Source organism: Balaenoptera physalus (assembly GCF_965194825.1).
Source record: "Balaenoptera physalus genome assembly, chromosome: 20".
Taxonomy (NCBI): domain Eukaryota; kingdom Metazoa; phylum Chordata; class Mammalia; order Artiodactyla; family Balaenopteridae; genus Balaenoptera; species Balaenoptera physalus.
This window is the reverse complement of record NC_138901.1, coordinates 63,355,164-63,369,851: the sequence shown is the minus strand read 5'-3', so window position 1 is coordinate 63,369,851 and position 14,688 is coordinate 63,355,164. Positions and strand designations below refer to the sequence as shown.

Sequence of the window (14,688 nt, the reverse complement as noted above, 5' to 3'; positions counted from 1 at the left end):
TTTGACACCTCAGCTCTGAACACACACAAAAGTTAAGCAGAGAGAGGTATCAAAAGAGGGACTAATTTTAGTAAAGTCAATCCATTCACAGATTTTTTTCAATTTATGATAAACTGACATACAATTTTTATAATACAGAAATTTGGGCAACAAATATTCAGAAAACAAGGATCTCCTGCACGTCTTTTCATTTTTTGTGGGGAGAGGGAGGAATTATTTTAACATAACAGAGATCCTACTACATATACCACTACGTGACCACCTTTTTTCACTTTAACATATCTTAGACATTTCTCAATGTCTTCTGCAGGCTTTCATATAGCTACACAGTATTCCAGAGTATGGGTATATCACAATTGGATTACTTCTCTATTAATGGATATTTGTATGTTGCTCCTAATTTTTTGCTATCATAAACATTACTGCAATGAATAGCCTCACACATACTTGTACATACATTTTTGTGCAAATATGGGAGCATATCTGAGGGCTACATCTTATACTTTATCTTTTGATAAATACTTGCAAACTGCCTTCGAAAAAATCTTTACCAATTTATACTTCCGCTATACAGGAGTGGTTATTTCTCTGCATCTACATTAACATTCCAATTATCAAACTTTAAATATTTGCCAGTGTGTTAGGGGGAACATTAACTCATTATTTTAATTTGCATTTCACTAGTATTACTGCAGTGAGGCATCCTTTTCATATATTTAGTGGCCAAATGTATTTCTTCTTCTGGAAATGGCCCATTTTTCTACTGGGCATGCTTTTCATATTTACAGAAACACAGCATGGAGTCACCCATTAATTACACTTATAGCTGTTATTTCAGTTAAAACATTTTTTTCAAAGTCCCATCCAATTACACAGTTCGGTATCCTTTGGCAGGAATTTCACATGTTATACTCATTCCCTCCTCCTAGGAAGTCAACAAAAACTGAAAGTCACTTACCCAGGTCACCAAAATGAGCGGCCTCCATGTGGCTGGGCTGCTTCTTAAGTGTTGCCGTCCTACTACTTGAAAAGGAGTCCATGTTGGCAGAAATGGCATTGATTGCAACGTGACTTGGTCCTGCAGCCTCCAGCAAGGCATGATTTTTAGTGCTTTTTGGTGGGGAATGTACGGATACTGAAGCTATAATTTTTCAAAAAATTGTTAAAAATTAAACACAATTTGATAGTCTAAAACTGTCTCCTAAGAGGACTTTAAGGGAACTTTAAAAATTAGATTTTGTAACACCTCTCTTAAGTATATACACTCAACAAAAATACTTGGGGAAACGGTTAAGTTAACCAAGCAGCAGAAAATTGGAAAGAAATGTCCTACTATTATTTGTAATTCTCAAAATACTGTGCCAAAAATGTAACTTAAAAGAGAGATCTTTGAGTTCTCTTTGAGAACTCTTCTGAAGACAGAAAGTACCAAAGGTAGCAAACATTCTGAAACATGGACCCTTTTCAATTCCTTAATACTTGCTTGCTGAAGGAACAAAATTAAAATTCCAAAATAAAAGCTTATGGGAAAAAAATTAGAAAAATACTCTTCAGGATCCTTATTTTACTTTTTAATTGAGTAACAAAATTCCACCATCTAATAAAAACTGATCAAAGTTCAAGCTGCCTAAAGATGAAGCATACTTAAAAATTCACAAAATATATTTTCTTTAGTAGTCTGAAGAAATATTAATATCATCCTTTTGACTCCAGAATAAAGAGGTTAGTCACCAATGTGTTAATAGGAAATCATCAACTCCATATTATAATATGGTCAAGGTAACCCTATGAACTTGTTGCTACAGCTGAATTAACATTCCACCTATTCCATTTATTCTACACAAATATCAAAGACTCTCATAAAAGGTTTTTAAGAAGTTTTGGTTTAGTGCATTGCTATAGCAAGAAGGCTAGAAACATACAGGTCACTGAGCATTCCACACCCTCAATATAAATACTCTCAGATGACTAAACTTCTGTCTACTAGCACCACTTATTTTATTGAGCAGCCAATTTATGATAAATTGGTCAACAGATAAGTGCTCTCAATCTTAGCAAACGGTTCCCGGACACAGAATCTGAGTGACACCACGTAATACCTCCTATGAAGAATACATAGTACTGTAATTCAATCTATTACTGTGAGATGTGTTTACAGGATAAAGCAGATGAGAATGTTTATCTGAGGAAAATGTATTTATCAGTCATTCAATAAGAGTTGGGAGAATTATGCAATGGAGTTGTCTTCAAATGATTTTTTCAATTTTAGAAGGAAGCTGTTTTTTGTTTTTATTTTTATGATAAATTGAAGGGAGCAGAATCATTTTGGTAGGTTTATAAACAATAATATCTAGTTTTTTGTATAGACAAGCTACAAATACCATGCATCAAGAACAGTGAGACTATATGTATGACTGATTCACTTTGTTATGAAGCAGAAACTGGCGCACCATTGTAAAGCAATTATACTCCAATAAAGATGTTTAAAAAAAAAAAAAAAGAACAGTAAGACTTTCTGATTGTTTCCTAATTAGACGTGTATGATGATGTGAAATAATACTAACTCATTTGTGCAAGCCTTCTTCTCTCTTTCTTAACTTCTCTGTTAGAACAACTTCCCTCACACGCTCCTTCCTCACATCCCATCTCCCTGAGGCCTCTGTGGTCCCGCACTCTCCTCTCTCAAGTGCTCCTCCCTCCCCTTCTCTTTAATGCACATATCAACGCCCATACATCACTCCTCTGCTTCCCAAGGTTCTCTGTTCTTCTTTTAATCCTTCTGCTAGAAAGCACATTTATTCTCAAACCTTCAGTTATTACTAGAGCAATCTTTTTTTTTTAATTAATTAATTAATTTATTTTTATTTATGGCTGTGTTGGGTCTTCGTTTCTGTGCGAGGGCTTTCTCTAGTTGTGGCGAGGGGGGGCCACTCTTCATCGCGGTGCGCGTGCCTCTCACTGTCGCGGCCTCTCTTGCTGCGGGGCACAGGCTCCAGACGCGCAGGCTCAGTAATTGTGGCTCACGGGCCCAGTTGCTCCGCGGCATGTGGGATCTTCCCAGACCAGGGCTCGAACCCGTGTCCCCTGCATTGGCAGGCAGATTCTCAACCACTCCGCCACCAGGGAAGCCCGAGAGCCATCTTTTCCAAACTTTTTTTTTTTTAGCTGTAAGCTCCCCCCACCCAAATAAACTTAAGTGGGACCTTGATATGTCTGTAAAATAGATAAAACTTTAGCTAAAACAGATATCTAAAATCTAAATTGTTATCTAAAATAGACAGAACAGAGTGAACTGTAACTCTGGCTGATTCAAGGGGAAAGTCTCACACACGCGCTTGATTCGGGCCCTCCCAGCGCCAGCTCCAAGGGCTCAGCCCTGCAGAGCTGGAGGCAGAGGGGACCCTGACCTGATCTCAGGCTGACCTCTGAGCTCGGCTTCCAGCCTGTGGCTCTAATTATTTGCTACTAACCAACCTCTCATTTGTCATCTTTACCATCTCAAGACCAATTTTTCCAAACGTCAAACTTAAAACATCTTCTTCCAGACTAATTCTCCTTCTCTAATTTTCCTATCTCTGTCAATCCACCAGTCCCTAAAGCTCAAGATCTTGGACCCATTCTTCCTCACTATACCCGTTTACTTGTCAAGATCTGTTGACTTTTCCTTCAAGATACTGACCTGTTTATTTTCAACACCACACCCTTAGTACAGGTCTTCTTGTATCACAGCAAAGCACATCTAGGGTCTCCATCCTATATGACTCTTCCAGGCTAACCTCTATAAATGCCATATGTAAAGCATCAGCATCCTGCTCAAAAGCCCATAGTGGTTCCCTGTTTTCTCTGTCTCAACTCTTTTCTGGTCTTTAAGACCCTCTACTATCTGACCTCAATCTATCTTAAAAATTTCCTTTTAGTAGTCTGAAGGTCCTTCTGCCCAGTATATACTCAAAGAAATAAGCAGCTGGGCTGGTAGGGGAAAGAGGAAGAACTGACTCTTTCATTCAAATCCTTATCATTCAAATTTCATACACATTAAGTCTCATTTCTATGAAGGCTTCCCTATGCTCCAGAAACCATCTGCTGATCTCAAATTCCTCTGAACTCCCTGTAATACTAATAACTAACAACTAATCCAACATATCAAGGGCCTACTCTGTTAAAATGGTAATAGCTACCAATATAAAACCTACTATGTATGAGGCACTGTACTGGTTTCTTTTCTTTTTTTCTTTTTTTTAAAATAAACTTATTTATTTTTGGCCGTGTTGGGTCTTCGCTGCTGCGCACAGGCTTCCTCTAGTTGCGGAGAGAGGGGGCTACTCTTGTTGCAGTAGGCAGGCTTCTCATTGCAGTGGCTTCTCTTGTTGCGGAGCACGGGCTCTAGGCGTGCGGGCTTCAGTAGTTGCAGCACATGGGCTCGGTAGTTGTGGCTCATGGGCTCTAGAGCGCAGGCTCAGTAGTTGTGGCACATGGGCTTAGTTGCTCCGCGGCACGTGGGATCTTCCCGGACCAGGGCTCGAACCCGTGTCCTCTGCATTGGCAGGTGGGTTCTTAACCACTGCGCCACCAGGGAAGCCCTGTACTGGTTTCTTGATGTACTTTTTTTGGGGTACATTATTTCATTTATCTCTCACAACAATGCTGCAAGACCAGTATTTACCTCATTTTGGAGATGAATACACAAACAGAACAAAGTTAAGTGCTTTGCCCTAAGTCAATGAGGTAGTAAAGAGGCATTTCAACAGGCAGGATTTCAACCTCGGTCTGCTAGACTCTAGAAAATCACTCTTTTATCTGGTTACTCGGACTGCAGAATTACTGTGTGGTTAAGATAATGTGTGTAAAAGGACGTCTCAAGAGCACCTCCCAGCCAGCATAGCAAAAAGGAGCAGGTACTGGCCCGGTGTGGTTCTGCACCAGCCGCAGTGTTAGGCCTGCCAGAAAGCTGGGTGCCAGCCTCAGCTTCCTCGCCCTCACACCTGATGGAGAACAAAGCCCTGTCTACCCCACCTCCCACACAGCCCTGTCCGGGTCTCTTTATCCCCATCACTGCTGGTCTAGCCCAAGCCGTGTGTGCGTCATCTGACCCGTGTTCCTCTTCCTACCACCAATGTGTACGTTCAACGAGGGCAGGATGTGGATCCAAGGCTTTTTTGTTCACCGTTACAGCCACAGTTTTTGTCTAACACCTAGAACAGAACAGGTGCTCAATAAACTATAGTTGTTATGATTCTGGTTTATTTGCTACTGTTCTGGGTCTGAGTTTGTCCTTCTAATCAGACTGCAAACTTCTTGAGGGCCTGTTTCCCTGCTGCGTCTGTGTTATTCTAAAGTTAAGGCAGTGAATGTGAGCACAGACTATGTACTGTCATAAATGGAGTACAAGCATGGAGTGTTTTAGTCTGGGACAGATTGAGGAGTTAGGGAGGCCAATCCCCTCGTTGTACAAATGAGGAAAGTTCCCCCAGGTCACACTGTCGGAGGCTGGTGTGCCTCGGACATCAAAGTCCCTCTTGCTACTACAATCAAGGCTAGTCTTCACAAGCCTCTGCTTGCTGAGGGCTTGAAGTCTTTACCAACATCAATCAAATTCTCCTTAAAAAAGGCAATATGAACCAACTGGCTTTAAATTATCAGAAATAAGCAGAAAATAAGGCTGTAAGCTACCCTACTTCTTCCCTAATTTTACAAACCTCTGCCTCCTGAGGGCTTGAAGTCTTTACCAACATCAATCAAATTCTCCTTAAAAAAGGCAATATGAACCAACTGGCTTTAAATTATCAGAAATAAGCAGAAAATAAGGCTGTAAGCTACCCTACTTCTTCCCTAATCTTACAAACCTCTAAGTTATAATTAGTATCCCCCTGGCAATTTGAGCATATGGAGTTACTAGCCACACAACATACAAACATTTAAAAGAAAAATCTAAATAAGTGGCAATCTTTAGAATTCACGTAAATAAATTACATCTATGAAATTTGTAGGTAATGGTCATGAAAGTAATTTTCATTATAATTTTCCCATTTCAATTTTTGTACATTGACATAATGAAATCAGTCAAAACTACAGCAGAGATTACAATCTAAAGAAAACATGCTCTTACCTATAAATAAGGACAATATATTGATTCCAATAAAGGACTCCAAATAAATTTTAGGTTAAGGCCATTCATCCAAAGTAATAAGGAAGTGAAAACTGTAAGCAACCATACTTCCAGATAAACCACAGAAAACCAGGCTTCGTAAGTCAGTGGTCAGACTGCTCAGGAAAGAGTATTTTCTGCTTTTTGTTTTTTTAAAATACAGTCAACTAGTTGCTTGTGGGGAACAACCAAATGTGTGATTAGTACGGATGACACTGGTTCACCGGAATCACTAGGACAACCAATAAACGCTTAGTAACAGCCTATTACATGGTGGGTGTTGAAGAGTATATAAGTTAAGTCACAGTCATCAGTAATTATAAAAGAAGGCAGAGACGATTAATGGCAAAAGAAGGGAGAACGTAACAGGATGAAAGAGTTCATCACTGCAACACGGTGACTCACCTTTAACTGACTTGACATCTGAGGTCTTCTCTTGCTCTCTGCCTTTCACTGGAAGAGAAGAGAGCACCATGACCAACTTCTACAACCAGAAACCCCCTTCCAGGCCTTGTAAAAATCACACCAGCTCTATTCTGACAGGTGTGTTCAAAGTTCCCCAACAACGGGCGAGCTGCCCTGGAGCAGGGCGGGGCAAGGCAGTTGTCAGGGGAAGTTTCTCTCAGGAAGTGATCTTTGAACAGCATTTGGTCAAGTACGTTCAGAGCTTAAGGAGAGACAAGATCAGAACACCTGGGTTCAAATTTGGGCTCTGCCATTCAATAGCCATGTGATGCTGGACAAGTTACTTTAATTCTCTGGGTCTCAACTTCCTTCATTTACAAAACTAGGTCACTGTTATGAGCTAGTCAAGAGTCATTTCAACAGGCAGGATTTCAACCCTGGTCTGCTAGACCCTAAAAAAATCACTCTTTTACCTCTGGTTAAAAACTCAGACTGTAGAATTACTGTGTGGTTAAGATAACGTGTGTAAATGGACATCTCAAGAGCACCTCCCAGCCAGCATAGCAAAACCGAACATGTACTTGCCCAGTGTGGTTCTCCACCAGCCACAGTGGAGACTACCTGAGAGGGTTGTGGATGAAAACATAAGTACTTGTAAAGGTCTTACAAGAGGAGCTAGGACACAGTAAACTTAAGACGCTAGTTAACATTATTACCATGTGCCACTCACTACTAGATGCAACCTGAAAAAAAAGACAGAGTTCTCTGGTTGTGTAACATCTCTGACTTCCTGTGTATCCCTGCCACAGCATCAAATACAAATATTCTAAACTTACAAACATTCTAAAACTTCTACTACTCAAGCTTTAACAACTGTCTCTTAAAAAATTATACCATTTCGGGCTTCCCTGGTGGCGCAGTGGTTAAGAATTCGCCTGCCAATGCAGGGGACAAGGGTTCAAGCCCTGGTCCGGAAAGTTCCCACATGCCGCGGAGCAACGAAGCCCGTGCGCCACAACTACTGAGCCTGCGCTCTAGAGCCCGCAAGCCACAACTACGGACACCCGTGTGCCTAGAGCCCGTGCTCCGCAACAAGAGAAGCCAACACAATGGGAAGCCCACGCACCACAACGAAGAGTAGCCCCCGCTCTCTGCAACTAGAGAAAGCACACACACAGCAAGGAAGACCCAACGCAGCCAAAAATAAATAAAATAAATAAATTTAAAAAAAAATTACACCATTTCTCCTCTATTACACAAAACACTGGAAATTCTAATGCAGACACACTAGCAAGATCACATGCAAGAAGGAAGGAGCATGGCAGCTCAAGCCAAGTGAGAAACTTACGGGATCTGACACAGCCCACTTTACTTTTCTTATGTTTTTTCTTTTTAAAATTTTTTTAATTAATTAATTAATTTATTTATTTATGGCTGTATTGGGTCTTCGTTTCTGTGCGAGGGCTTTCTCTAGTTGCAGCAAGTGGGGGCCACTCTTCATCGAGGTGCGCGGGCCTCTCACTGTCACTGCCTCTCTTGCTGTGGAGCACAGGCTCCAGACGCACAGGCTCCAGATGCGCAGGCTCAGCAACTGTGGCTCACGGGCCTAGTCGCTCCGCGGCATGTGGGATCTTCCCAGACCAGGGCTCGAACCCATGTCCCCTGCATTGCCAGGCAGATTCTCAACCACTGCGCCCCCAGGGAAGCCCATGTTTTTTCTTTTTAAAAAAAAAATTAATTATTTTTTGGCTGCGTCGGGTCTCTGTTGCTGTACGCGGGCTTTCTCTAGTTGCGGCGAGCGGGGGCTACTCTTTGTTGTGGTGCCTGGGGTTCTCATTGCGGCGGCTTCTCTTGTTGCAGAGCACGGGCTCTAGGTGCGCAGGCTTCAGTAGTTGTGGCACGTGGGCTCAGTAGTTGTGGCTCACAGGCTCTAGAGAGCAGGTTCAGTAGTTGTGGCGCATGGGCTTAGTTGCTCCGCGGCATGTGGGATCTTCCTGGACCAGGGCTCGAACCCATGTCCCCTGCACTGGCAGGCGGGTTCATAACCACTGTGCCACCAGGGAAGCCTAGATTTTCTTGAATATTCTATGTATGCAATCATATTATCTGTGAATAATGACTCTTGTTCCCTTTCCCTCACAAAACTTAACTTTTCCATCTTTTTTTCATGTGTGTGCTATTGTGAAGACTATGCTAGCTTTCCTTCTGTTTGTATATCCCTGATATGCTTCTCCAGCCTTTTACTTTTAACTTTTCCATGACCTTTTTAACATTTAAACAGTACAGAACAGGAAACCAATCTGAAGATCACCATCTTTTTATTGTCTGGGTTAACCCATTTCTTTTTATTGTGATTACTGCTCTTTATTTCTAAAAAAGAACATTCTTAAAACTCTAACTATGATGACGAATTTGTTGACTTCTCCTGGTAATTCTGTACATTTTGTTTTATACATTTTGAAACTGATTTAGATACAAACAAGTTCAAAATTTTATCTTCTTAGTACCTTTTTCATTTTATCATAATTTACAGGCCTTCTTATCCCTAATGGTATTTTATGCTTTAAAGTATTTCATCTACCACACAAACTTTCTTCTAGTTAACATTTGCCTGATATATCTTTGCATCCATTTATTTTCAATTTCTCTATGTCCTTATGTTTTGGTTGTGTCTCTGGTAAATAGCTGCATTTTGGTTTATTACCCAACTTGAGTCTTTACCTTTTAGTCCATCTTTATATGGACTTTTGTAAGATTTTTTAGCAATAGAGATTTTATTCTATTTACATTTATCGTGGTTTGTCATCCTATTTTGCACTATTTCTTCTATAAAAATAATAATTTATTATTATTATGAAACATTTAAAACAAAGGCAAGACTAGACCTTAACATGAGGAACACTCAGGTTTAGCAAATCTTAACATTATGCCATATTTGCTTCAGAAGAATTTTTAAAAGAAATAAAACACTGCAGTTACAACTAAAGTCCCTCCCTCAACTCATTCCCCCTCTTCCTAGAGAAAAATTTCAGAAATTGAATGTTTATGGTTTCCATCATTTTTACTCTTTAATATATTTACGTATTCATAAACAAGTTATAGCATTGTTTGAAAGTTTTTAAACTTTTAAACAAGTGGTTGTATCGATTGCCATTTCCAGCTGCAGTGTATCCTAATCAAATCTTGATACAGCCAGGCTTTAATCCCAGCTCCTAAGGTCTTTTCAAGAACTTCACTCCTGAAAGTAACACCTCTCTTCGGTATCATTTTCTCCCTCTCTACTGGCTCCTTCCTAGAACAAACGTGCTTAGCATCTTTTATCTTAAAAACAACAACCCCCCACCCTTACCCCAATGGCCCCTTCCAGCCCCTTCCCCGTTTACCCCTCCTTTTTGATGTATTATCTTCTCTTAGCTTCCATGATATTGTACTCCTGTATCACTGGCGTTTTCTTGTCGATTCTCCTTTGCCAATGACTCATGTTCCTCAACTTCTAAAAGCTGGATTAACCCCGGAGCTCTCTCCTTGTCTACAGCATGGCAGGAGATTCTACCTGGCCACTGTAGAGGGTTGTAGAGGGTTCTACCTGGCCTTCCTAGTAAGAGGGTTGTATCCTGGCACACAACTGGCTAGCTTCTCTCCATTTCCCAGAAGCCCCTGAGTTAATTAACTGTGACCATATGACTCGGTCCTCAGCAATGAAATGTGAACAGAAGAGGTATGTGCCATTTCTGGCCAAAGCTTCTCTTTCCCCTTATCAGGAGTCAGAGAGCTGACAGAAAGGACCATGATCTGGCTTTGATAACACAGACTATACCCTAAGAGAAAGAGGAGTAACACAATGGGAGGAAAATGATTCCTGAATGATCGTGAAGCAAAGCCACCTGATGACCAGGGACTTGGACGGTTACACAAGACAGAAATAAAGGCCTACCTTGTTTGAGCCATTGTACTTAGTGTCTCTTTGTTACGGTACCATAGCCTTTCAACACAACTAATTCATATCCCATATGTACTCCACAGATGAGCTCATTTAGGCCTGTGTCTTTAACCATCATTTATGCAAAATACTTCTAAGTCCAGATTCAGAACTCAAATTCTGATCCCCTCCCAGAACTACAGACCTGTACATCCAACTGCCTCCTTGACATATCCACACGGACGTCCAAGAGTTTCCGCAAACTCACAACTGCCGGAAGAGAGCTCTGGACTCCTCCTACCCCATGTCTAAGCTTTCCAAAGCTTTCCCAGTCTTCCTTCACTCCAATCATTACTCAAGTCATGCTATCTCTATCTCTGAAACATGCCCCATCGCCCTCCACTCCCAGCACATTTCAGCTTTCTTTCTGTCCTTGAACAAACCCCGCTCTTTCCTGCCTCAGGATGTTTGTACTACCAGTTCTTTCCAGCCAGAATGCAGTTCCTTTTACCTTTGCAAGGCTGGCTCTCCTTCCTCATTGACACCTCAATTTAAATACCATCTGCTCAGAGAAGCCTTCCCTCACTATCCAAACACAAACTGTCATCTGGTGATCTGCTCCCACATCACTGTTTAAATTCCCTGCACAGCACTTATTACTTCCTAATATTTTTCTTACTTTAATTATTCAACAAATATTTACTAATTTCCTAACTATATCCCAGGCACTAATCTAGACATGGGGATACAGCCATGAACAGAAATCATCTTCCATCCTAATAAAACACACAGTACAGCAGATGGTGACAAATGCTACAGAAAAAATAAAGTAGGGTGACGGGATGGGAGTGCAGGGCCTGGGGACTACAATCTTAAGCGAGCTGGTCAGAGAAAGCTTCACTAAGATGTCAATTAATCAAAAACCTGAAGAAGATGGGGGACAAAATAAGCACATATCTGTGGGAAGAGGTTTCCAGGCAGAGAGAGTAAGTGCAAAGGCCCTGAGGTGGGAATGTACTTAACAACAAGGAGGCCAATATAAATGGAAGAATGATGGAGAAAGAAAGCAGGAGATGAGCACAGAGAAGAAATGGGACCTAGATTATGGAGGGCCATGTACAGGAAGCCACTGAGGGAATCTGAACAGAGGTGTGGCAGAATGCATTTCGAAAATACACCACAGGCGTCAAGAATGGAAGAAGGGAAACCAAATTGAAGCCTATAGCAAAATAATGCTGCTTCCTTGATCTTCATAAAACCGGCTTCCTCTTGACATTTAAGCTGAGATCTGAATGACATCCCTCAGAGGACTTCCTTAACCACCCAACCTAAATAGAGATGACTCCCTAGACCAGGGTGTTAATGGTCACGGATGGCGAGAAGTGGCTGGATTTGGGTATATTCTGGGGTAGACCTAACAGATCAGATATACAGTAGGAGAGAAAGAGGTTCAAGAAGGTATTAAAGTTTTAGCCTGAGCAACTAAAAGGCCAGAAATGTAATTTGTTAAGATGAGAAAAAGTGATGTACAGGTTTAGGAGGACTAAATCTAAGGGGAAATTTTAGATACAGTAGGCTAAAGATTTATCTATTAGACATCTATTAGGTAGAGGTATAAAGTGGACCAACGGTTGGATACACAGTTTGGATTCAGGGCAGAGAATCCAAGCTGGGGATGTAAATTTGGGAGTCATCAGCAGATAGGTGGTATTTAAAAATGGTATTCAGAGACTGGATGGGATCCCTAAATAAGACCATCTCCAGTTTCTATTCTTGCCACATCCAGTTTCCAAAAAGCATCTAGAATGATCTTTTGAAAACATAAAAAGAGAGCAAATCACCCCTCTTCAAAATTTTAAAAGTAATATTGTTTCTGCACTTGGAATAACACCTAACCGTGACCTACAAAGCTCTGAATCATCTGATCCTTGTCTACCTCTCTAAGCCCGAGTCACAGTGGGCTTCTTTTCTTTCCTGAAGGACACCAAACTCTTGCCTCCCAGCCTCTGAACACGTTATTCCCTGAGCCTAGAATGCTCTTCCCTGGCGTCTATACGTTACCTCCTGCTGTTCCTTCAGCTCTAAGTTTCAAGGTCACCTGCTGAGGCCTTCGACTAACATCAAACCGAAATGTTTCTTCTCTCAAGCTCTTTCATAACACTGTATTCAATTTGTAAACAGAGAGAGGGAGACAGAGAGTGAGAGGGAGACAGAGAGAGAGAGATTTATTGTCCGTCTACCCCAGCAGACAACAAGCTCTATGGATATAAGGATTTTGTCTTGTTCAGTGCTTAATACTGAGGGCTTAGCACAGTGCCTGGCAAACAGTGGACGTTCAAAAGTATTTGTTGAATAGAGACAACAGTCTATTGTGCAACATGCAATTTGCCTCATTATACACAGAATGCTCCCCCCCCGAAAAAAACACTACAACTAACCATTCCAACACTCAAACAAATTAGAGAGCTATTAACTATACCAAGGTACCTTACCAATAGAGCTTCCTTGTACCATTTTACCGCTTTCATTCATTCAGAGTGGTTTGCATTCACTCATCATGGTTTCATTCACTCATCACATGGCATCAGTTATTAAAACTCTGTGCGTACTTAAAAGAAATTCCTTAATTTATAGAGTTGAATGGGGCCTTTAGGAATCATTGAATTCTCAGGTGAGAGAGGAAAGTGGGTTAACATTTTTCTGTCCCAGGTGACAGAGTTAGTAGCAGAGCTGTCACGTGAACCCAAGTCCCTGATTTAGTTTAGTGCTTTCCCAAAAACCCGTTTTTGCCTGGTAAATTTTCCCGGAAGCAACGAGAATCGATACAAGAACCACTAATCAACCCAGAAGGCCCACACTTGTCCACTCTGGATATGTACCGGTAACGAAACGCCAACAACCTTACCCAGGCTCAAAATCAAGCTGCCTCTACTCAAAAATTGGGCAGCTACTACTGAAAATCATAAATATAAGCAGTTTGTTTCTTAAGTTTGGGTTCCAGTACTTAGTAAACTTGCTAATTCATCAAAAGGAGTCGTTTTCGTTAGGGGACTTTTAGCCATAAGTTAAGCAGTCACTTTACGGACAGCAGAATCCCGCTCCCCCACCTCACCCCCCGAAAAAAGGGGAAACTGGAAAAGAGCACTAGTTGAAGAAACCAATTTTTTCACGTGTTGCTTTTAGACATAAACCCCTCAATATTCTGACAAGTCCGAGACTTCCGTAAAGAAAGTACGGAAGGAATTCCCTTCTTCTGGTACAAACTCACACACACGCACCGCCCCGCCCCCGAAAAGCTGTGTGTCCGCAAAACGCACCACCCCGCGCGGGTCCCGGCACACACTTCGGAACCGGCTGGGTGCCCGCCCGCCCGCGCGGAGGCCCCGCTCCCTCTCGCAAGACCGCGGGTCCGGTGCACAGAGCGTCCTTCCGCGCCTCAGCCTCGGCCTCGCCGCCACCCGCCGCCCCAGGCCCGGCCCCGCGCCCGTCCGCGCCCCTCGTTACCTTTCCGCCGGAAGAAGGACATGGCGGGGCCCGGGTCGGGGCGGAGGGCGCGGGGGGACTGGCGCGGAGAGGACCCGGCTCCCCTCATTCAGCAACCGGCCCGGACTTCCGGGTCCGCAGCGGCCGCCGCGCTAGGCCGAAAAGAGACCCGTCTTCCGGGTGTGGGCCCCGCCGCCTCCTGGAGACGTGCCGGTAGCTCCCGCCGCCATGTTAACAACAAGCCGCCCGCCCGGAATTCCGGTCCTTCCCCGCGCGGGGCTTCACGGGAGGTCGCGCGCCGACCCCGCCCCCTCCCGCGGCGGGGCGCGCCCGCGCCGCCCACGTGACGCGCGCGCGCGCGCGCGGCCTGCGTTCGGCTCGGGACCCTCCGGCTCTCGCGCGCTGGGACTGCGCGGGCGCTGCCCGAGCCGAGCCAACCCTCCCGGAAGCGGGGCCCCTGCCACAGCCTAGTGTGGCCAGGGCACTGGCGGCCAGAGCGGCCGCACCCCCGCGCTCCTAGCCAGCGGACCCCGGAGCGGGCCTCGAGATGCGGGCCAGGTCCCGGGATGCGGACTCCGGGCACCACCTGCTCTGTGCGGCTCCGCGGTCCCCGCGACCTCAAACGTGGAGGAGGAGCGTGGGCCTACTACAGGACGCGATCCCTGCGAACGCTCAGCTCTGAAAGGGCAGCGACATAAAAGCCTCGCCATTATTTACCGGGCGGACTCCAGTGGGT

At 43.4% G+C, this 14,688-nt stretch overlaps 1 protein-coding gene across 9 annotated transcripts in view; it reads right to left on the bottom strand.

The window, feature by feature from the left end:
- Positions 1–14,233, bottom strand: part of AKAP10 (A-kinase anchoring protein 10) — a 55,159-nt gene extending 40,926 nt beyond the window's left edge. For 8 of the 9 annotated variants that reach the window (XM_082441058.1, XM_082441060.1, XM_082441061.1 and 5 more), the window contains exons 1-3: positions 13,974–14,232; positions 6,551–6,598; positions 959–1,141 (exon numbers count right to left, since the gene is read on the bottom strand). In XM_082441058.1, coding sequence (XP_082297184.1) covers positions 959–1,141; positions 6,551–6,598; positions 13,974–14,061 — 319 coding nt within the window. In that variant the 5' untranslated portion in view covers positions 14,062–14,232. Of the gene's footprint in view, positions 1–958; positions 1,142–6,550; positions 6,599–13,973 lie in introns of all 9 variants that reach the window. The other variant, XM_082441062.1, reaches the window with a different exon arrangement.
- Between the last annotated feature and the right edge of the window lie 455 nt (positions 14,234–14,688).